This window comes from Plecotus auritus (assembly GCF_963455305.1).
Source record: "Plecotus auritus genome assembly, chromosome: 14".
In the NCBI taxonomy this organism is placed as follows: Eukaryota; Metazoa; Chordata; class Mammalia; order Chiroptera; family Vespertilionidae; genus Plecotus; species Plecotus auritus.
This window is the reverse complement of record NC_137780.1, coordinates 4,609,134-4,631,494: the sequence shown is the minus strand read 5'-3', so window position 1 is coordinate 4,631,494 and position 22,361 is coordinate 4,609,134. Positions and strand designations below refer to the sequence as shown.

The following is a 22,361-nucleotide window of genomic DNA, read 5'->3' as shown; positions in this document are numbered from 1 at the left end:
TGGCTGTTCCGGGAACTCCTCCCCGGCTCCCCACCCCCCGTGTTGTACAGCCATGAACACCTGCGGTTTTGAGTTCCCGGTACCTGCCCCTCTTGTTTTCCTTTTTTCTTTTTTTTCTTTTTTGGTAAAACTATTCTTAAAAAGTCCTACACATAGAAAACGTGTATGGAAGGGTGGGGGTGGGGGATGGGGAATGGTGGGGGGGGTGTTTTAAAATTCCCAGACTGGAGATTTAAAATAAATAAATAAAATAAAAACAGACGTATGTATCCCTGTGTGGTAGACAATACATTACCAATTCCATAGCCTAAAGACCTGTTTGGTTACCTTTTTTAAAGACTTGAGTGAGAATCTGTGACTTTGGATAACTTAGGCGGATGAATCAGAGGTGGGAAACTGTCAGAACTGCTTTGTTTTTTTAATTGTGCTTCCTGCATGTGGAATATGTATGATCCTGTATGTGGATCCCTGAGAAATCTAGAGAAGGCACGCCCCCACCCCCCGTATCCCAGGGGGGTACATTCCAAGACCCCCCAGTGGATGCCTGAAACCACAGATGGTACCAAACTCTATATGTGCTAATTTGTTCCCTTTACATACATGTCTATGATAAAGTGTAAGTTGTAAGTTCAGCGCAGTAAGAGACGAACAACAATGCCCAGTAATGAAATAGGCCGGTTATAACCATTCGCTGTGATGGAAGGTATGTGACTATGGCCCCTCAGAGCTGTACTGTTTGTATCGCGGGCAGATGCTGGACAAAGACATGATTTACATCTCAGGGGACAGAACAGGACAGCGTGAGATTTCATCACGCTACCCAGAACAGGGCGCAATTTATAACTTATGAATTGTTTATTTCTGGAATTTTCCATTTAGTATTTTCAGACTGTGGTTGAGTGCGGGTGACGGAAACCATGGAAAGCAGACTTCGGATCAGGGGGACCACTGTATACTCTGCACCCCGGGGGCAGAGCAGCCTAATGCGGAGGGGATGAGGGAGGCGGGGGAGGTGGGTGTATCGCAGTCGGCCCCCTGCCCCGTGGCCTTGGGAAAGGCTCTCAGTCTCAGGAGAGCTGGTGATTATTAGAGGACGAGGACATGGTCTGGGTTTCGCTGGGTGGGGAAGGATTCTAGGGCAGCCCCAGGCTCAGGGGAAGAACGCTGTGATTCTGAGATCCCGCCCCTGGGTTTGGGAACGCGGTGTGGAGCCTGTGAGCCTGTGTGGACACGATGGTACATAGCAGCTTAGCATCAGGATTCTGTGACTCTCGGTTCCTCTTTGTGGCTTCCTTCTCGGCTGAGACAAGGCTCCGGCCGAAGAATGGAGTTGTTAAGAGCGAGAACTCCGGAGCCAGACTTCCTGGGTTGGAATCCTGGCTACGAGCTCATGACCTTGGGCCAGCTTTTCCAGACTTTAGTCCCCCTCCCCCCCAGACAGATGTTTATCTCTCTCTCTCTCTCTCTCTCTCTCTCTCTCTTTTTTTGTTAATCCTTACCCCGAGGATATCTTGCCATTGGTTTTTAGTGAGAGTGGAAGAGAGAGGGAAAGACAGAGAGACTCATCAATGGGAGAGAAACATCGATTGGTTGCCTCCTGCATGAGCCTGACCAGGGCCCAGGCTGGGGAGGACCCCGCAACCGAGGTACATGCCCTTGACCAGAATCGAACCCAGGACCCTTTGGTCCACAGGCTGACGCTCTATCCACTGAGCCACACCGGCTGGGGCTCTTTTTTTCACCGAAGCGTCCCTAAGCACCTGGAATGGTACCCACACCATTGTAAGGGGTCTCTGAACAGCTGTTGAGTTCATCATTAAGCCTTCCTCAGTGAGAATTAGGATTAGCTGAGTTAATACATATAAGCACGTGAAGTGTGCCTGGTGCAGTGTGCTCAGCAAGTTTTAGTAGGAATTGTTATGTTATAATTCACTAGATATAAAGCCTGGCATTTAAATGACTTACTTTGCCTTTTATTTTCCTGTTCCCAATCCCAAAGATGTTAGGAAAAACCAAGGCCTGAACAGTTAAGAAAGTAAGGAGCTGATTTATTAATAATTCTGTAAAATTACTTGTACTCTGACGTTGAATATTTTGCTGCTCCTGAGTTGTCATCAGAATATGACCAGCTGGGTGTGGCTCAGCGGTTGAGCATCAGCCCAGGAACCAAGAGGTCACTGGTTCAATCCCCAGTCAGGGCATATACCCGGGTTTCGGGCTCGATCCCCAGTGGAGGGCATGCAGGAGGCAGCCGATGGATGATTCTCTCTCATTATTGATGTTTCTCTCTCTCTCTCCCTCTCCCTTCCTCTCTGAAATCAATGAAAATATATATTTTTTTAAAAAAAAGAATATTCTGTTCACAGGTAAATGACGCCATATCCAATCATGGAACATGTGCTTTTTCTAATTTATCAAAGGGTTCTGCTGACTCTTCCCATATCTCTCACCCGCCCCTCCCATGCCCACAAATTGCGTGAATGCCAAGGGCATCCGTGTCTGAAATGAGCAGCTGGGCTGGTGCCTGCATTTGGAGGCCCCCGAACTTGGCACAGTCAACTGGCCTCCACATGAGCCGTGCCCATGACTCCGGCCTCATTAGCACCATGGCATCTGTGACTGTGTAACTGGTCCAGACTCGTCCACATCAGATAGAATTTCCTATGTTTGTTCTTGTAATAAACCAAGCTGAGAGCTGGTTCTAAGACGTAGTAAAAGTCTTTAGAGAACTCACCACAGCAAAAGAGCTCAGTGTTTGGAATGTCTGAAGTCCACAAAGAAAAGCTGGCCAGGCCGGGGCGTGAGAAGGGGCCCCTCTTGGGGCGCTTCCCTCCTACTGGGTCCTGGGGTCTCGGGGACCGTCTCCCCGGGGTGTTTCCTTTCTGCTGGTCCCGCAGACAAATCTCCGTGAAGCAGTCAGGATGTCATCAGTGAATCGAGCCCCACAAATGAGCTCTGAGCTTCCCTTTGGCAGAGAATCCTGTCCCGCAAACTAAGTGTCTAAAACAGATGAAGGAAGCGTGGGGCCTGGCACTGGTGACCTTTTAAAAAAATGTTTTAGCCCTGACTGGTGTGGCTCAGTGGATAGAGCGTCCGCCTGCGGACTCAAGGGTCCCAGGTTCGATTCCGGCCAAGGGCATGTACCTTGGTTGCGGGCACATCCCTGGTGGGGAGTGTGCAGGAGGCAGCTCATGGATGTTTCTCTCTCATCGATGTTTCTAACTCTCTGTCCCTCTCCCTTCCTCTCTGTAAAAAATCAATAAAATATATTTAAAAAAATAAAAAAATGTTTTAAAATATGTTTTTATTGATTTTTAGAGAGAGGAAGGGAGAGGGATAGAGAGATGGAAACATCAGTGATGAGAGAGAATCATCAATCGGCTGCCTCCTGCACACCCCCTACTGGGGATGGAGCCCAAAACCCAGGCATGTGCCCTGACCAGGAATTAAACCCTAACCTCTCGGCTCCTGGGTCGACACTCAGCCACTGAGCCACACCAGCCAGGCCTGAGTTGGTTCTCTTGGCACTGAAGGGGTGTTATGAGCGTCACGTGGAGAAGGGAGCCGTTAGCCCTAGTGGGTGTCACTTCCTGTTCCCAGTTCCCAAGCCAGCAGTGCCCGGCTTCCAGGGCCTGCCCTCCGGGGTTGCTGGTCTGTGTTTGTTTACGGGCCGACACACCTTTCCCCTTCCCCTTCCAGGCTCTGATTATCCGGAATATCACTGACCAGTTAAAAAAACCGGCACCCACCACAAAAGAAACCACTTACCTTTTGTAAGAAGTCCAAGAAATTCCTTCCCCAGTGTTTGATAAGGTCTTAGCCAACAGTGAAGAATGTTTTGCTTAACTTTCCAGATGTTATATTGCTTGAGTCTCTAATCAAATCCAAGCATCCTGTTAATGGACAGGGAGTTAATTGTTCTTATTTTATTCTCCTACAAAGAGTTTTAGATTTTATTCTTCCTAATGACTCCCCTTGACTCCCTCCACCCCCCCCCGTCCCCCATACACACACACTTTACTTTTTCTACAAAGTGCATTTGTTTAAAAACTCAATTGACTTTTAAAAACATGTTGGGCCCACTTTATAAGATAAGTTTTATATGTTTCTGCAACAAAAAATCACCACCCTGTTACTGTGGTGCTAATGTATTCAAAGTAGCTAACTCCAACTTGGTATTTCATGTCTGATTCAGAAACACAGAATTCCATCACTTTAACAGCTGGAAACCCAATAGTATGTGCTTAGAAAGGGACAGAGCCATTTGACTATTGCTAAGGTAACTAGTCCTAAAGTTTCCCTTAACCTCTGCTTTATTTTTTTTTAAATATATTTTTATTGATTTCCGAGAGGAAGGGAGAGAGAGAATCATTGATCAGCTGCCTCCTGCACACCCCACACTGGGGATCCAGCCACAACCCAGGCAGGTGCCTTGACCGGGAATCAAACCGTGACCTCCTGGTTCATAGGTCGATGCTCAACCACTGAGCCACACCGGCTGGGCCCTTAACCTCTGCTTTAAACGTTGCTGTGGTGAAGTATGTTGTGACCCGTCTTCCCTCAGGAGGAAGGGATGGCCGGGAGCTGTTCTGTTTGCTGGCCCAGCCGGGAGGCCCCAGGCTGACGAGGCCACGCCTCCCTGCGCCTTCACTGGGAGGGATGGCAAGTGGAAGTGTGGCCCAGTGAGCACTGGGGGTGGCGGGGGTCGGCCAAGGCCACCGTGACCTCCACCTTCTGTTCGTCAATCTGAGAATTTCTGTGTTTCAAGGATATTGAGTCAAGTACCATGTGTGCTATTCGGTCCCCTGTTTACCAGATATGTTGACCACAGTGTGACATATTAAACTTTTCACTGGTTCCTGAACACCCCTCGTGCTATCACCGCACATCTGGGTCATGCATTTCCGGTCTTCAGCTTTTCTATGGAAGCTTGTCGCAGGTACTTCCCTCTGCTTCCATTTTCCTCTCTCTGCGCGACGTGTTTTTTGTGGTTCCCATCTGTGTCCACTGTAGTGTGGCTAAAGGGCAGCACAGTGCACATGACCTGGTTTGTCACTGACTTTTTTTTTTTTAAATATATTTTATTGATATTTTTTTACAGAGAGGAAGGGAGAGAGATAGAGAGCTAGAAACATCGATGAGAGAGAAACATCGATCAGCTGCCTCATGCACACCTCCCACTGGGGATGTGCCTGCAACCAAGGTACATGCCCTTGACCGGAATCGAACTCAGGACCCTTCAGTCCACAGGCCAACGCTCTATCCACTGAGCCAAACCGGTTTCGGCTGTCACCGACTTTTTACCTGCATCCGAAGTGACACATCTTACTTCAATATCTAGCAACCATTAAAAAAAAAACACACACAGGTGACTCATTGGGTTTGTATGAATATAGGTTCATATACACTGAGTGGCCAGATTATGATGATCTCTGAACACATCATAATCTGGCCACTCAGTGTATATCCTATATAATAAAAGGCTAATATGCAAATTGTCCCCTCGACCAGGAGTTCGACCAGTAGCCAGGCCGGCCAACCACCCATGTCCCCTCCCCCTGGCCAGGCTGAGCGGACCCCACGCATGCACGAATTCACGCACTGGGCCTCTAATACACACACACACACACACACACACACACACACACACACACACACACACAGTGGCCAGATTATTATGCGTTCAGAGATCATCATCATCTGGCCACTCAGTGTATGTTTCAAAACTTCGCTGGCGGTGAGATAGCGTTCATGGGTTTGTAACTTTCGCCGCGGGGACTTCAACAGGAATTTTCCCAGGTATGACTCAGCAGTTTCACCGGCAAAGTGGAACATCTCCTTCCCACTGTCCCAGGCTTTTCATCGTGTGAAGTCACAGGTCAGGGGCCCGGCGGGGAGAGCTTTGTGTGTCTGGGTTTAAGGGTTTTACAAGCTGGACTGAATGCTCTTCCCAGTGAGTGACGTGTGCTCTGTGGGTGCCAAAGAAATGGCAGAGTCAGCGCGGTGTCTTTGTTCTTGCTAATAAAGAGGTTTACTACCTGAGATTATCCCGGCCCCGAGCTGACATCACGTTGGGAAGGCTCACTGGGTCTGTTAAAACTGCAGCTCACACGTGGTGAGCCCAGAGTCAGTGGTGTTTCGTGCGTGAACTGGCAAGGTCCCGTGCACGGATCTGTGAGCGAGGTGGTCACAGTGTCACGGCACAGTGTTAGGGCTGTGATTATGTATTTTTTTTAAAATATTTTTAAAATGGATTTTACAGAGGTTGGGAGAGGGAGAGAGAGATAGAAATACCAATGATGAGAGAGAATCATGGATCAGCTGCCTCCTGCACGGCCCCTACTGGGGATGGAGCCCACAACCCGGGCATGTGCCCTGACCGGGAATGGAACCGTGACCTCCTGGTTCCTAGGTCGACGCTCCACCACTGAGCCACGCCAGCCAGGCCAGGCCACTCCTTTGTGCATTCATTTAGCATGTGTGCGGGGAGTCCGCTGGGACTGGGCAGGTGACCAGGAACTGGGGAATCAGAAGGCCCTGAGATGCCACCCCGCCCCCCCCCCCCCCGGCCTCCCGGGATCCTTACCTGATGTAGAAGTCTGCCAGCTCCTAGCGTGTTCTGAGACAGCCCCAGGTGTGTGTGTGGGGAGGCCGGCCTGGGCTTGCTGAGGCCGGTCCTTGTAGAGGAGCTGATAGCTAAGCAGAGACCTGAGCTGTCTGGCAGAAACTTGGGGTGAAGGGGGACATCTTAGTAGAAAGGACGTGGGAAGTAAAGGTGTTACATGTTGAAATGTTGGGGTTCCGCCTCTCCTGTTACATCTGTACTTTTTAAGATCCATACTATTGTGATGGAATTCTGTGTTTCTGAATCAGACGTAAAATACCAAATTGAAGTTAGCTACTTTGAATATGTTCGCGCCACAGTAACAGGGTGGTGAATTTTTGTTGCAGAAACTGGTCTTACGGTGGGAGCAGGCGAGCGAGGCCACAGTGCGGATTCTGTCTCCTCTGAATTAAAGAGCTTAACCCATGAAATTCCTTAAAGCATGTTGGTCTCTAACGTGTATTGTTTGAGGGTAAAAAGGTAGAAGGAGCCCGGCCGGTGTGGCTCAGCGGTTAGCGTTGACCTGCGAACCAGGAGGTCAGGGTTCGATTCCCGGTCAGGGCACAGGCCCAGATTGTGAGCTCGATCCCCACTGTGGGGCGTGCAGGAGGCAGCTGATCCAGGATTCTCTCTCATCATGGATGTTCCTCTCTCTCTCTCCCCCTCTTCCTTCTTCTCTCAAATCCATCGAAGGTGAAGGGAGAGAGAGTGCAGCTGAAGGAGCAGGACATGCTGCGGGATTTCTTCCCCCAGGTGCTGTCCTGGGGCCCGGTCAGGAACCGGCTTCCACAGCGGAGCCTGCTCTAAATGACTTCCCTTTGCCGAAAGACGGGCTCGTGGTGCGTCCTGACCAGGTCTGTTGGTGCAGAAAGCCTCGTGTGTAACGGCATGTGTGTGTGTGCTCTGTCCCACCCGCAGCTCCTGAGGAAAAGGCATATAGGAAATGACATCGTGACCATTGTCTTCCAAGAGCCCGGAGCACTTCCTTTCACCCCCAAGAGCATCCGGTCCCACTTTCAACACGTCTTCGTCATCGTCAGGGTGCACAGCCCGTGCACCGAGAATGTGTGCTACAGGTGAGCCGGTTCCCCGACGGCTCCCGGCCCGGTCCATTTCCACAGCCTCCCCCGCCCCCGGATCGTTTTATTTCCCAATTACTATTTTTAACCCCGTAATTATCCCTTTTGTCTAATTATATTCCCCACTGTCTTCACTCGGGTGCTTTCCTCTGTAAGAAATAATTACCTTCCCATTTTTGAAGAAAATGAAATGCCTTGCAGATCAGAATCATAAATGATACGTTTCCTTGATTTTTTTTCCCCTATAAACTTCCTCCAGCCCCTCCCCGCCAGCACCATAAGGTAACTGCTCCCAGCCTGGGCGGGGGGTGAGGGGTGATGTGGCCGGGTCAGTGCTTCTTGAGCAGGAGAAACTATCACAGGGGCAAAACGCTGCTGGTCAGCCCGGCTCCTGGGAACACACACTCCCGCAGGCTGGGAACTGGAGCTGCCGCTGGCCCGGGTGACGTCCCTCAGCCGTCCACGGGCCTCAGTCCCCAGCTGTTTCCAGTGAGGCCTGCTTTCCTTCTTACCTGCTAAGAAAGGGGCAATTCGTTGTGTTTTTTTAAAATATATTTTTCTTGATTTCAGAGAAGAAAGGGGGAGAGAGAGAAATCAATGATGAGAGAGAATCATTGCTCGACTGCCCCCTGCACGCCCCACACTGGGGATGGAGCCCACAACCCGGGCCTGTGCCCTGACCGGGAATGGAACCGTGACCTCCTGGTTCATAGGGCAACACCCAACCACTGAGCCACACCGGCCGGGCTGGGCAAATCTTTCCTAAGAAACAGCTGATCTTCCGTGGGGTTCTGGGGAAAGAGGTTGAGGTGCTTGGTATGAATTATTTATTTCTCAGAGCCTTTGCTTCCTTCTCTTAAACGTGGGGATAATCGTCTTTACTTCAGTACAGATGTGTACCTGTGAGGAATAAATAGCGGAAATGATGCAGAACAGCTGTCCGAGGCCTGGCACTCCTCAAAGGCTCTGTCCTGAATAATCTGAACACAGTCATTGCCAGTTCACTGCCGATGGGCCGAGGCGGGGTGCAGTGTGGGTGGGGCCCGGGGGGGGCCTGTGAAGACTCCTGAAGGCAGAGAAACCCGTCTGTGCGTTGGGTGTTGCCAGTTGACATCCCCAGCCCACGCCCACGCCCACAGTCAGCTTGTTAGAGCCAGCGATTCTCTGTCCCTACTGTGCGGTGTGCTAGCTCAGCGTGCCTGCCACCTGCTTGTCTTCCTCCCACGGCGATTTTTGTACATATCCGAGCGAAACACCACTGGCCTGACACCACTGAGATCCACTCACTCACTAATGCTAAAAAAAAAAAAGGAAAAAGTGTAGTATCTATGCTGTATAAACTTTCTACTTGACTAGACAGTATTGGTGCAAACATGGTAAGTGGGCTGATTCTTCTGAGATCTCTCCCTAAGAATGGTAATTATGAAAAATAATCTTAAGTGAACCGTCCTAAGGGACAGGAAGCTTGAGCCGAGGGCGGCGCTGTATTTGGTGTGATTTTTATTGGCTGCCATTTTTTAGGTCAAACAAGTATTTTAAGTTACTTTCTGTCTTTAGTTTATTGCTTCTATCATGAGGGGGGTTCATTAGCACAAAAACCCCTCAACATACGTAATATCTATTTTTTTCCAGTTTTTTTTTATTTTAATTAAACCAACCGGGAGGAATTTTTTGGGTATAAATATAGATCTTATAAGCAGAGTGGATTGCATTACGCTTTCTGTGACAGAGGAGGGGTGTGCAAACCACTCAAACAAATAAAAACTTATCCAGCCCGGCCAGTGATGCTCAGTGGTTGAGCGTCGACCTATGAACCAGGAGGTCACAGTTCAATTTCCATCAGGGTACATGCCCGGGTTGGGGGCCCGATCCCCAGTGTGGGGTGTGCAGCAGGCAGCCGATCAGTGATTTCTTTCTCATCATTGATGTTTCTATCTCTCTCTCTCGCTCCCTTTCTCTCTGAGATCAATAAAAAAAATATATATATATATTTTAAAAACTTTTCCAGAAATGAGGAAGACAAGAAGCTCCCAATAGCTGGCTAGGCTGAAAGGGTGTCTCTGTCAGGTTCCTGACGGGAGGGGTTTCGGCCTCACCGCTCATCTTGTTTCTCTTTCCTCCTCAGCGTTGGAGTTTCTAGATCCAAAGACGTGCCCCCGTTCGGCCCACCCATCCCCAAAGGCGTCACTTTCCCAAAGTCAGCCGTGTTCCGGGACTTCCTTTTAGCCAAAGTGATCAACGCGGAAAACGCGGCCCACAAGTCGGAGAAGTTCCGAGCCATGGCCACCCGGACGCGGCAGGAGTACCTGAAGGACCTGGCGGAGAACTTCGTCACCACGGCCACCGTGGACACCTCCGCCAAGTTCAGCTTCATCACGCTGGGGGCCAAGAAGAAGGAGAAGGTCAAGCCGCGGAAGGATGCCCACCTGTTCAGCGTGGGGGCCATCATGTGGCACGTGGTGGCCCGGGACTTCGGCCAGGCCGCCGACATCGAGTGTCTGCTGGGCATTTCCAACGAGTTCATCATGCTGATCGAGAAGGAGTCCAAGAACGTGGTGTTCAACTGCTCCTGCAGGGACGTCATCGGCTGGACCTCGGGGCTCACGAGCATCAAAGTGTTTTACGAGAGAGGCGAGTGCATCCTTCTCTCCTCCGTGGATAGCTGTCCCGAGGACATCCGGGAAATGGTCCAGCGCCTGGGGGTAAGTACCCCCGGGTTTCGTATTCCCTACATCCTGACACCTTCAGTCCCCGATTCCTATTGGCCTCCACTGTGCACGTTCCACCGTGCTTATGGCATCTAGGGAATGAATGGCTATTTCCTGTGATGACTGAGTCCATGTAAGGATGTGAGGGACTCCAGATAAAAGGAGAACAGGATTCTTCCGCCTTTGCGAATGTTGAGAAGCAAGAAATAGCAAATGAACAAAGGTCGGAGGTGACAGGTGGGGGGTGGCAGGTGCAGGTGCAGGAGGAGACAACAGCAGACAGACGTGGGGACTCTGGAGAAGCTTGCCCTTCACCTCCGTCCTCAGGAGGAGGTTGAATTTGAACTAGAAGTCGCGTTACTGTTGGAAAGAAGGCAGGGCCTGCCGTTCTCAGGAAGGCCTTTGTGGGTGGCCCTGACCGGTCCTTGGTGCTGGAGTGCACCGAGTGGGGTGCAACCCCTTCTTTTCGTTTGCTTTCTTCGATGCTGCTGCACACTCTCGGGGTGTCAGGGCCCGCGAGCTGATCCCTGGGGTTGCCCGTGGTCCCCAAGAGATGGCCCGCTGGAGGAGCGCCACCTGCACACCGCCCTGCTGGCAGGTGCCAGGAGCCTGGCTGGCCGGGCACATGAGAGCTGAGGCCTCAGCGCCCAGGCGAGCGAGGGCATCCGTCCACAGGGGAGGGTCCTAGGACAGGAACAGGTGTCCCCAGGCTGGTACAGAGCCAGCACCCCCGCTTCCCCGGCATCTGCCGCTGCCGCTGCCCATCCGGGGCAAGTCACCGGCGTTAGCTTGGAAGTGCTCTGGGCCATTTTGAAGTTGAATGAAGTTGTCTGATAGGCTTTAGTTTTGATGGGTGAAACTTGTAATCGTTTCAGCCGGCCGGTATGGCTCAGTGGTTGAGTGTTTGACCCATGAGCCAGGAGGTCACTGGTTCAATTCCCAGTCAGGGCACATGCCCGGGTTGTGGGCTCAGTCCCCAGTGTAGGGCGTGCAGGAGGCAGCCGATCGATGATTCTCTCTCCTCGTTGATGTTTCTCTCTCTCTCCCTCTCCCTTCCTCTCTGATTCAATAAACATATATTTAAAAAGAGTCTTTTTTGCACTGGGACAGTCCATCTGGAGCAATGCAATTTCTATGCTTAAGAGCCAAATCAGGTGACGCAAGAAAGGAGGGGGGATCATCAGAGATCGTCTTAAGCTCAAGCCCTAGTCAGGGCTTCTGAGAAAAGGCAGGACACCGGTGACAAGGGTGGATTTGCCTTTGAAGAATGAAACCATTGCCCTACCGGTTTGGCTCAATGGATAGAGCCTCGGCCTGTGGACCAAAGGGTCCTGGGTTCGATCCTGGTCAAGGGCACGTACCTTGGTTGCAGGCTCCTCGGGCCCTGGCCCTGGTCGGAGGCAACCAATCGATGTGTTTCTCTGACCTTGATGTCTCTCTCTGTCTTTCCCTCTCTCTCCCACTCTCCCTAAAAATCAACGGAAAACTATCCTCGGGTGAGGATTAACCAAAAAATAAATAAAAAAAGAATGAAACCATTATGTAACTCTTGTTATTGATTTGCGACTGATGCCCATATGGTTAATGAGGTTGAACTTGGATTGAGACAGGGGTCACGTGGACAGTTCGAGGGCAGGGCTGTGAGGCTGCGGAGGAGCGGGCACGAGGCCTGTGTGCGCACCTCTGACATGGGGACCCCACAGCCACGTCTCTGACCGTCTCCTGTCCCCTCAGATAGTGACCAGAGGCTGCGAGACCGTGGAAATGACCCTGAGGAGGAACGGGCTGGGCCAGCTCGGCTTCCACGTGAACTTCGAAGGCATCGTTGCCGACGTGGAGCCTTTCGGCTTTGCCTGGAAGGCGGGCCTTCGCCAGGGCAGCCGCCTCGTGGAGATCTGCAAGGTGGCCGTGGCCACGCTGACCCACGAGCAGATGATCGACCTGCTGCGCACGTCCGTGACCGTGAAGGTGGTCATCATCCAGCCCCACGGCGATGGCTCGCCCCGGAGGTAAGCCCGGCAGGCCCGCTGCTCCTGGGGCTCCTGGGGAAACGCGGTCGCCGGAGTCCTCCCCCATGTCGCCTGGCTGTCTGCCATCAGAGCAATTTAAAAAGGGCTCTGACAGCTCTCCGTGTAAAGTACACGATAAAGCGTCGTTTTCTAAGCAATTTAACGGGACAGTGACCGCGTAAAAGCTGAGCTATCACGCTGAGCTGCAGAGCGGCCCGGGCTCACCTGGACGTGAGGCTGCGTCTAAGCCAGTGGTCGGCAAACTCATCAGTCAGCAGAGCCAAATACCAACAGTACCACGATTGAAATTTCTTTGGAGAGCCACATTTTTTAAACTCCTTCTAACGCCACTTCTTCAAAATAGACTCGCCCAGGCCGTGGTATTTTGTGGAAGAGCCACACTCAAGGGGCCAAAGAGCCACGTGTGGCTCGCGAGCCGCGGTTTGCCGACCACGGGTCTAAGGAAAGGAGTGTCTGTGTCACCGCTCAGCCTTCGCGAATGCAGTGTTTGTGCGCTTTCCTTCCCTAACGCGTAGGCATGACTGTGTGTGTGTGTGTTTTTGTTTGTTTTAATATATTTTTATTGATTTCAGAGAGGAAGGGAGAGGGAGAGAGAGAGATAGAAACATCAGTGATGAGAGAGAGTCATAGATCGGCTGCCTCCTGCACACCCCACAGTGGGGATTGAGCCCACAACCCGGGCATGTGCCCTGACCGGGAATCGAACCCTGACCTCCCGGTTCATAGGTCGACGCTCAACCACTGAGCCACGCTGGCCGGGCAAGGAGTGCTGTTTAAGGACAAGCCGCCTCTGGCTCTGGGAGGCTTTCTGCCGTGCCTGGTGGTGTCTGGGTCACATTCCCACTCCGTCCCAGAAGTCCCTTGCTCTGGTGGTGAGAGAGAAAGTGGGCTCAGGGATCCGGGCCGTGACCCTGGGTAAGGCCTGGGAGATGGGATCATCCCATCGCCAGCTCCTGCTGTGCCTGTGAAGGTCGGATGAGTTGAGGGTTCAGTAGCGCCTCCTGGCCTCACCAGCACCCGCGTCTTGGTTAAGATCGCTAAGATCCTTTCTCACTTGGATTCTCTCCTGCTCTAAAGAAATCCTTATCACTCAGCAACCACGAGCTACCACTGCTCCTTGCTAAACTCCTTTCTGCGGCGACAGGACGTTCCTTATGGTTTCTCCAGCCCCTGCCCCCTGCCCGAGAAGCTAGTCCGGTCCCCAGCCCTTTCCGTGATGCCGTGTCCCTTGTCTGTATCGCCCGCAGCGGTGGCCACGAGCCCCATCTGACTGTTGGACACTTGAAATGTGGCTGGTGTGACTGAGGAGATGACTTTTTCATTTTAATCACTTAAGATGTAATTACCCACGTGGGGGAGGAACAAATTTCCCTCTACCCGCAAGGTTCTTCTGGCTGATCTCATACTCAAACTGACAGGAGCCAGATGACCAAGAAAAAAATGACTAAATGTAATACACACGTATGTGTGGCAACCTCGGGTGCATGAGCCAGTCAGAGAGAGGAGGGGCTTTGAAGCGCGGGAGACATGCTGAGCTGGGGACCAGGTACAGACCCTGGGGGTGCAAAGGCCATTGCAGGGTGAGGCGAACAGGCGCTTAGCCCTGGCCGGTGTGGCTCAGTGGATAGAGCGTCAGCCTGCAGAACGAAGGGTCCCGGGTTTGATTCCGATCAGGGGCCCATGCGCGGGAAGCCAAGACAGTGTGTAAGTGAAAGTCTTTAAAAATAAAGTTTAAGTCAGTCATTAGGACATTTTTCCAGACCGTGAGATTTCTTTCTTCCTTCCTTTGGGGAAAGTCAAGTCCTTTTATCGGTCCGAGAGGTGGATGGCTACCATAGCATTAGACAGAAGTGTTACCCGGCTCTCCCTTCAGGTTACAAACATGTTTCTCCTCCGTTTCGCTGTGGCCTACAGTAAGACTTCGTAAAGCGTTCGAGAGATCCAGTTAATAAATACGTTAAAGTTACCGTTATGTTTGGTATTTCAAAAAAGTAGAATTTCCTAAGAAGTCCCGAATATCGTTAGCTAAAACAAACAAACAAAAAAACTACCATTTACAAGTTTAGGCTGTTTTCACTGTTGTTATTGTTGTTTAATCCAAGGACTTGTTTAGCTGCCTTGGTGTGTGCATAATTAATCCTTTCTTTGTATCAAATGCAAATCCTCTGATTAAAGCTCTTGAGGATATTTAGAGCTTTTCCTTTGTTTCCTGGTAATGTTTCTCCCCGAAGAGACAGATTTTCCTCTGGATGAATCTGGAATAAAGTATTTTAACTTCAGCCAGGATGAGAATTAGCCCTTTGCCTAGTAGTAACCCTCCCAAATTGGCCCGCCTCTCCATCCACATTTCTGCATCTTGGAGGTTTTAAGCCCAGCCTGTACCATTTAAAATTGTTTCGATTCAGTCTTCTTGAATTTGAATTTGTAAATTTCTAAATCCACGTGTTTGTTAGTTTGGGACTCTGCCTGTGGCTGCCTGGGAGCCCGATAAAGCGCTGTTGTCAGGCAGCTTCCAGAACAGAAACCATCCTGGCCAGCCGTGTGCAAGGTCATTTCAATGTCAGCCGTGCCGGAGTTCAGCCTCTGTTAGATTTTTTTTTTTTTTTTTTAAAGAAACTGTAGGGAGGGCCTTAGAGGGGAAATGGGCAGCATTTGACTCATTTTAAAGATTAAAATACAAATCTTTTAAAGGAACCAGAGCTTAGCACCATCAGTCCCGTAGCAGAAGGTACAAACACGGGCTTTAAGCTAAAGTTACACCTTTGATTTGTGGCGTGAAAACCCGTCTTTCTTTTTTCACAAATTGGCTCTCGGTGTTTGTCAGGGCGGGGCAAGGAGAAAACATTTACGTGTTTGTGTGTGTGAGTGTGTGTGAGAGAGTGTGTGTGTGTGTGTGTGAGTGTGTGTGTGTGTGAGTGTGTGTGTGAGTGAGTGCGTGTGTGTGTGAGTGTGTGTGTGCGTGTGTGTGTGAGTGTGTGTGTGTGTGAGTGTGTGTGTGTGAGCGTGTGTGTGTGTGAGTCTGTGAGTGTGAGTGTGTGTGAGTGTGTGTGCGTGTGTGAGTGTGTGTGAGTGTGAGTGTGTGTGTGTGAGTGTGTGTGTGTGTGTGTGTGTGTGTGTGATTTTTTAAAAGTTGTCTTTAATGTAAGAGCCGAGGGTGACCAAAATGGCCCAATTAATGGATTGCAAGAGATTTCGTGCTTCATAAACACTGTGACTAGGAAGTGAAAATGCGTCCGTTCATTTCTGCCGCTTATCAGCTTGATGGCTGTCCAGAGGGCACCAGTGAGAGATGATTCGCCTCGGAGCCCATCTGCTCCTGCCGGCAGTGGGCGAGGCCTGTCACTCATAGCGCCCCCCTCCCCGCCCGCCCCCCCAATCCCGGCTGTCTGAGGTCAGGTGTTTGTTATGACTCGGAAGCTGCCGGATGTGATGAAGTCTATGCTGGGAAAGTATTCACCGTGGAATCACAAGCTACCCTGCATTTTGCAGTCTTTCTCAAGCCTCGGGGTGATGATCGTTCAGCCACCCCTCAGCTTGAGCTCCAGGGAACCCCGGGCAGGGAGGGTCCCCTTCGGGGGAGCTTATTAAGTGATTTCCTGCTGGGACTGGATCTGAGTGAATTCACGTGGATTGGGAATGAGTGGCAGGAAGCGGCTTGGGAATAGCACTCTTCGCATGGAAGCGGGGTTCAAGGAAGGAGGCCCCCCAGCAGACAGTCTCTGGGCCAAGGTGAGGAGTTGCTGAAGCCGCTTCATTAACCTTGGCTTTGGGGCCGGGGGGGGGGGGGGGGGGGGGCCTGGTGTGGCCCCGCCCCCGGCCAGCCCAGGGGACTGACATTCTGCAAGTGTCATCTCCAGGAAAGCAAATCCACTCAAAAGGAGGACAGAAAGGAAGTAACAGCTCATCAGAATCACGCATGAGTTGTTATGCAACGCGAGTGATTTAGTCACCATGTCCAATAAAAATGGAAATGGAGTTCCTTGCTGGGGTGCATCTGTTTTGTGTGATTTCTCATCCTCTGTTGACATGACATATTTTTCTATATAATGCAAAACAGTGGAAATTATCTCATGTGGTCCTGAATCCAAACTGTGGTTCTCTCATCATTCTGTAAGCGTGGAGCTGTCTATTCTTGTCGGCTGTTTTGCTGCCTGTGGCCTGGCATTCAGCTCCCTCCAGTGCCCGGGGGAGGGTGGGAATGGAAGCAGCAAGGAGAGCTCACTCTGTTAGATGAGCAGTGAGAGAGAGTGTGTGTGTGCGCGCGCGCACAGGGTGAGTGGAAATCTGGACTAGAGTGAGCTTTTATTTTTTTATTATTACTACTTTTTAAAATATATTTTTATTAAATTCAGAGAGGAAGGGAGAGGGGGAGAGAGAGAGATAGAAACATCCATGATGAGAGAGAATCATCAAGTGGCTGCCTCCTGCATGCCCCACACTGGGGATCCAGCCCCGCAACCCGGGCACGTGCCCTTGGACAAAATCAAACCCAGGACCCTTCAGTCCGCAGGCTGATGCTCTATCCACTGAGCCAAACCAGCTAGGGCATTATTTCTTTTTAATATATCTTTATTGATTTCAGAGAGGAAGAGAGAGATAGAAACATCCATGATGAGAGAGAATCATGGATCGGCTACCTCCTGCACGCCCCACACTGGGGATGGAGCCTGCAACCCGGGCACGTGCCCTTGACAAAATCGAACCCAGGACCCTTCAGTCCACAGGCTGATGCTCTATCCCAGCCGTGGGCAAACTACGGCCCGCGGGCCGGATCCGGCCCGTTCGGCTGTTCTATCCGGCCCACGGAGCTGAAAGAGCGGAGGGTTCTCTTGCTCTCCCCTCCGCTCCTTTACTTTGAATTTATATTAGTTCACACAAACACTCCATCCATGCTTTTGTTCCGGCCCTCCGGTCCAGTTTAAGAACCCATTGTGGCCCTCGAGTCAAAAAGTTTGCCCACCCCTGCTCTATCCACTGAGCCAAACCAGCTAGGGCATTATTACTTTTTAATATATCTTTATTGATTTCAGAGAGGAAGGGAGAGGAAGAGAGAGAGAGAAACATCCATGATGAGAGAGAATCATGGATCGGCTGCCTCCTGCACGCCCCACACTGGGGATCCAGCCTGCATCCCGGGCCTGTGCCCTGACCGGGAATCGAACCACGACCTCCTGATTCATAGGTAGACGCTCAACCACTGAGCCACGCCGGCCGGGCTGGACTAAAGTGGGGTTTTAGATTAGAGGTCCACTTTATTCGTATGGGGGAGAAAAATTAGTTACATTTGGTGTTGTCTTATGGCTTCTGAAAAAACACACAACAAACAGAACTTAGGTTTTAAAGTAACTGAACTACAGCACTATTCTGGGTCCCTACAAAGTAATGTTGAGATAGTCTCACTGCTTGCGGTAAGCGCATTGGGTTACAGAAGGAACGTCAGGTGGCTTGCCTCCCGTTTTCTCGCTCATGCGCTTGTTCACACCCTTACAGAGTCTGTGGCCGAATCCGCTGGGTCCGGGCTGTCACACTGGATGGGACAGACCTAACCTTGATTGTTGGGGGCTCCTTTCTGTCGCCCTCGCGTCCCCCAGTACAGGACCTTCCCATTCATGTTTTCGCTGCTTAAAACGTTTTTCCCAACCGTAGCAACAACCAACTGCCCGCCAGCGTGTCTCCCCATGGGCAGAAAGCACGCTCTGTCTCTCGGCGTCCACGCCGTTCTGCCGTGGAGGAGGCTGTCCTGTCACTGACCCTGGGACCAGGACGCAGGGGGTGACAGCCACGCTCGGGCTCGCTGTTAGTTGAGCAAGTAGAACTGTCGGGACTCTCCTGGTGGGGAGATCTTCATCACAGCTCGGGCATCACGCGGCTGTGGGGAAGCTTCTGTGTCGAACCCGGCAGGATCGCACGCAGTGAGACGTCATTCCTGCTCTCGGGCTTTCTCGGGGAGACAGGGAAATGGCTGGCTCCGTGGAGAACTTGCTGAGCCTCTGAGTCAAATGCTGGGCTGGGTGCAACCCCGTGGGTAGACCAGTCGGCCCCTGTGCTTAGTGAGGAAGGAAGGGCTGGAAGCTGAGGAGCCATTCAGGTCCGGACAGCCCCCACGGCCGCTTTCATCTGTCACCTTCGATTCAAGTCCTCATTCAAAGGGCTGGGTCACGTGGGTTTATGGCAGGGGTGGGCAAACTTTTTGACTCGAGGGCCACAATGGGTTCTTAAACTGGACCAGAGGGCCGGAACAAAAGCATGGATGGAGTGTTTGTGTGAACTAATATAAATTCAAAGTAAAGGAGCAGAGGGGAGAGCAAGAGAACCCTCCGCTCTTTCGGCTCCGCGGGCCGGATAGAACAGCCGAACGGGCTGGATCCGGCCCGCGGGCCGTAGTTTGCCCATGGCTGGTTTATGGTCTGATCTCTCTCTCTCTTTTTTCTTATCCTCACCAGAGGAGATGTATTGATTTTTAGAGAGAGAGTGAGAGAGAGAGTGAAAGATCGATGTGAAAGAGAAACCTCGATCGGCTGCCTCCTGCACGCAGCCCGTCCAGGGATCGAACCCACAACCTGGGTATGTGCCCCGACCGGGAATCGAATCCACAGCCTTTTGTTGGATGGAACTACACTTCCACCCACGGAGCCACGGCCCAGGGCTGATGTCTCTTTTTCTATCTATGGTCTAGCTGTCTTTGGGTGTCTGTAAATCAAGGACATTTGTAGGAAAGGGAGTTAATCTTTCATTTAGTACCTCCTTCCAGCACGACAGGGCCCCCGTCTTCCCCGGAAGCGTCCTGTGTGGTATCTCCCTGTTGCACGCTTTTGATTTTTGTACGCATCAGGAAGAAAGAGTTTGAGAATCCAGTGACTGAGCTTCAATTCCCCCTGTCACCTTGTTGGATGACTTGGGAAGAGTCATTTAGCTATTAGCAGGCTATTAGCATAACAGATGTAAAGAACATTAAAATATCAGCGATTGCCTTAACCCCCAGGGCGAGGAAGGGTTCTTTTGCAAAGTGCATAATAGAGAAGGAGCTGGCAGTTCTTCTCAGGGATCGGTTCGCCTTTGTTTCCAAGATTTTTTTTTTTTCTTTTTTCTTTTTAGCTCCTAGTGGAGAACATGGCACGCGTGGGCCACATTACCTGTTCTTCGGTGGTTTTCTTTCTGTTTTAAAATATATTTTTACTGATTTCAGAGAGGAAGGGAGGGGGGAGAGAGAGAGAGAGAGAGAGAGAGAGAGAGAGAGAGAAGCATCCATGATGAGAGAGCATCACGGATCGGCTGCCTCCTGCACGCCCCCCGCTGGGGATGGAGCCTGCAACCCGGACATGTGCCCTGACCGGGAATCGAACCGTGGTTCACAGGTCGATGCTCAACCCCTGAGCCTGTTGGGCTCCTTGGTGGCTTCCTAAGGAGGTGGCCACGGGTTTTGGGAAGGGCACGGAGCTAGGAGGCAGAGGCCCCAGGTCCGAGGGGTGACCCTGTCTCTGAGCTGTGCCACCTCTCCGCCCTCTCTGAGCCCTCTCTGAAGATCGGAGACACCTGTGGGAGAGGCCGCGGCGTGGGGTCTGTGGGACTCGGTCAAGGGCTGGACGAGGTGGGTGGCGGATTGGGGTCAGGGGTGGCATTGCAGAGCACCGCAGGCCTTCCCTCCGATTGCTGGGTTTCGTTCGAGAGTCTGCAGCGCAGCCAAGGGAAGTGAAACCAGCAGGCCCCTCCGAGTGCAGCAGACGCAAGTAGCAATTACGTGGTCAGGCTGTGGCCGTGCGGTCCAGGCCCTGCTAATTGGTTCAAATGCCTTTTTAAAAAAATTTTTTATTTAAGAATAAGCCTTGCCTGACCAGCGTGGCTCCGTGGTTGAGCATCGACCTAGGGACCAGGAGGTCACGGTTCGATTCCCAGTCGGGGCACATGCCCGGGTTGCGGGCTCCATCCCCAGGGTGGGGCGTGCAGGAGGCAGCCGATCCATGACTCTCTCATCGTGGATGTTTCTCTCTCTCTCTCCCTCTCCCTTCCTGTCTGAAGTCAATAAAAAAATCTATGTGAAGAAGAACTCCCGAGAGGCTGTCCCGTTTCTGGGCCGCACATGGCGGGTCTGGGTTGGAGCCCAGAGCGCAAACTCTCCTCCATGGAGAGCAGGTGGTTGGTGTGGAGCGTCCTGCTGGGAGGGGAGAGGACACCGCTCAGCCCGCTGGGCCCCACAGGGCCGTCCTGGGTCAGGCTCCGAGGGGGACCCCACAGCCTCTCCTTCAAGTGCTCAAGTTAGTGATGGTCAGTGCAGGTTCTCCCCGGAAACGAGAGGTGCCCTCCCCAGGGAACGGGCCTCGGGGGCAGCGCCTTCTTGCCGGCATCTCGCGCTGGGTGTCCGAGGTTAAGGTGCACAGGGGCCGTGCTGGCTTGGCCGCGAGTGGGGGTGCCGTCAACTGTGAGGCGGAGCGGAAGCGGCAGCACCTGTGGACCAAGGATGCGCGGGTGGGAACTGCTCCCTGCGGCAGGAGGATGCCGCTGAGTGCATGCGTGTCCCGGGAGTGAGTGCACGCGTGTCCCTGTCATAGGAAGCCCACAGAGCTGGTGCAGAGGGACTGGCTGTATTGGGGTATTTTTGTGTTTTTTTGTTTTTTATATTTCTATTGATTTCAGAGAGGAAGGGAGAGGGAGAGAGCTAGAAACATCAATGATGTGAGAATCATGGATGGGCTGCCCCCTGCACGCCCCACACCGGGGATCGAACCGTGACCTCCTGGCTCATAGGTCGAGGCTCAACCCCTGAGCCACGCCGGCCCAGCAGGTTTTCAGAGTGAAACAGCGAACGGCAGATCCTCCGAGGGCTCCCGCCCGCGGAGCTGCTTGTCCCCCTCCCAGTCCTGTCGCGTTGCATTTCCAACCAGCACGTTTGCTGTGACCTCGGTCGACCCGGTGGTTTGCCTTGCAGGATACACTCAGACGCATCAGACTCAGAGGTTGCTGGCTCGAGGCCGCCGCGTGAACAGTTGTATTTATTTCTAACCCTGCAGCTGAGTGTTTATGGATGTCTATCTCGCATGCTAATTGGGAGCCTACGTAGATGACATGTTCATCTGTTATAGAGCTTCCTTGTAAGCGACCCTGCAGCCTTGTCTATTGTCTCCGAGTGTCTCCTCTGGCGAGAAAACTGAAACCGTGGGGGGGGGCCAGAAGTGCGGCTCCATCCACGCCTGGCTCGGTCAGCGGCAGGAAGGCAGGCGTGTAGCATACCTGAACCTGCGCACCCATGCAGGCGAGCAGGGGCTTCAGTCTCCCTCACACATGTTCATTCACACACAAGACGAGCGGCTCACTTTCTCGGAAGCGCCTGTCATGCCGGGTCTGTGTGCACATGTCCTGGTCGGGTTTCACCTGACCTTGCTTTCTTGGAGAGGCATTTGCCGGGAGTCCCTTCCCAGCAGCCCTGGTGGTGATGCTTCGGATGGGCTGGGAACACGTCGCCTGGCGTCCTGCGCTGGGACCACCCACGGGGAGAGGATGCGCATGGGCAGGCACAGGTGTGCATGGGCCTCTGCAGGCTCCTTGGAAATTCTTTTTTTTTTTTTCTTTTTAATATATTTTATTGGTTTTTTTACAGAGAGGAAGGGAAAGGGATAGAGAGTTAGAAACATTGATGAAAGAGAAATATCAATCAGCTGCCTCCTGCACACCTCCCACTGGGGATGTGCCCACAACCAAGGTACATGCCCTTGGCCGGAATCGAACCTGGGACCCTTCAGTCCGCAGACCGATGCTCTATCCACTGAGCCAAACCTGTCAGGACCTTGGTAATTCTTATTTGACACCTCTCCCCCTTTTCCTAAAAACAGGTTGAATTTACTGTTCACCTTCTTTAAAAATATATGTTATTGATGTCAGAGAGGAAGGGAGAGGGAGAGAGAGAAGAACATCCATGATGAGAGAGAATCATGGATCGGCTGCCTCC

The 22,361-nt window shown here is 51.9% G+C and overlaps 1 protein-coding gene across 3 annotated transcripts in view; it reads left to right on the top strand.

Annotated features, from left to right (window-relative positions):
- SIPA1L2 (signal induced proliferation associated 1 like 2) overlaps positions 1–22,361 on the top strand; it is a 118,646-nt gene that overhangs the window by 68,726 nt on the left and 27,559 nt on the right. For all 3 annotated transcript variants that reach the window (XM_080651210.1, XM_080651211.1, XM_080651209.1), the window contains exons 7-9: positions 7,523–7,680; positions 9,809–10,385; positions 12,126–12,400. In XM_080651210.1, the coding sequence (XP_080507336.1) occupies positions 7,523–7,680; positions 9,809–10,385; positions 12,126–12,400 (1,010 nt within the window). The remainder of the gene's footprint in view (positions 1–7,522; positions 7,681–9,808; positions 10,386–12,125; positions 12,401–22,361) is intronic.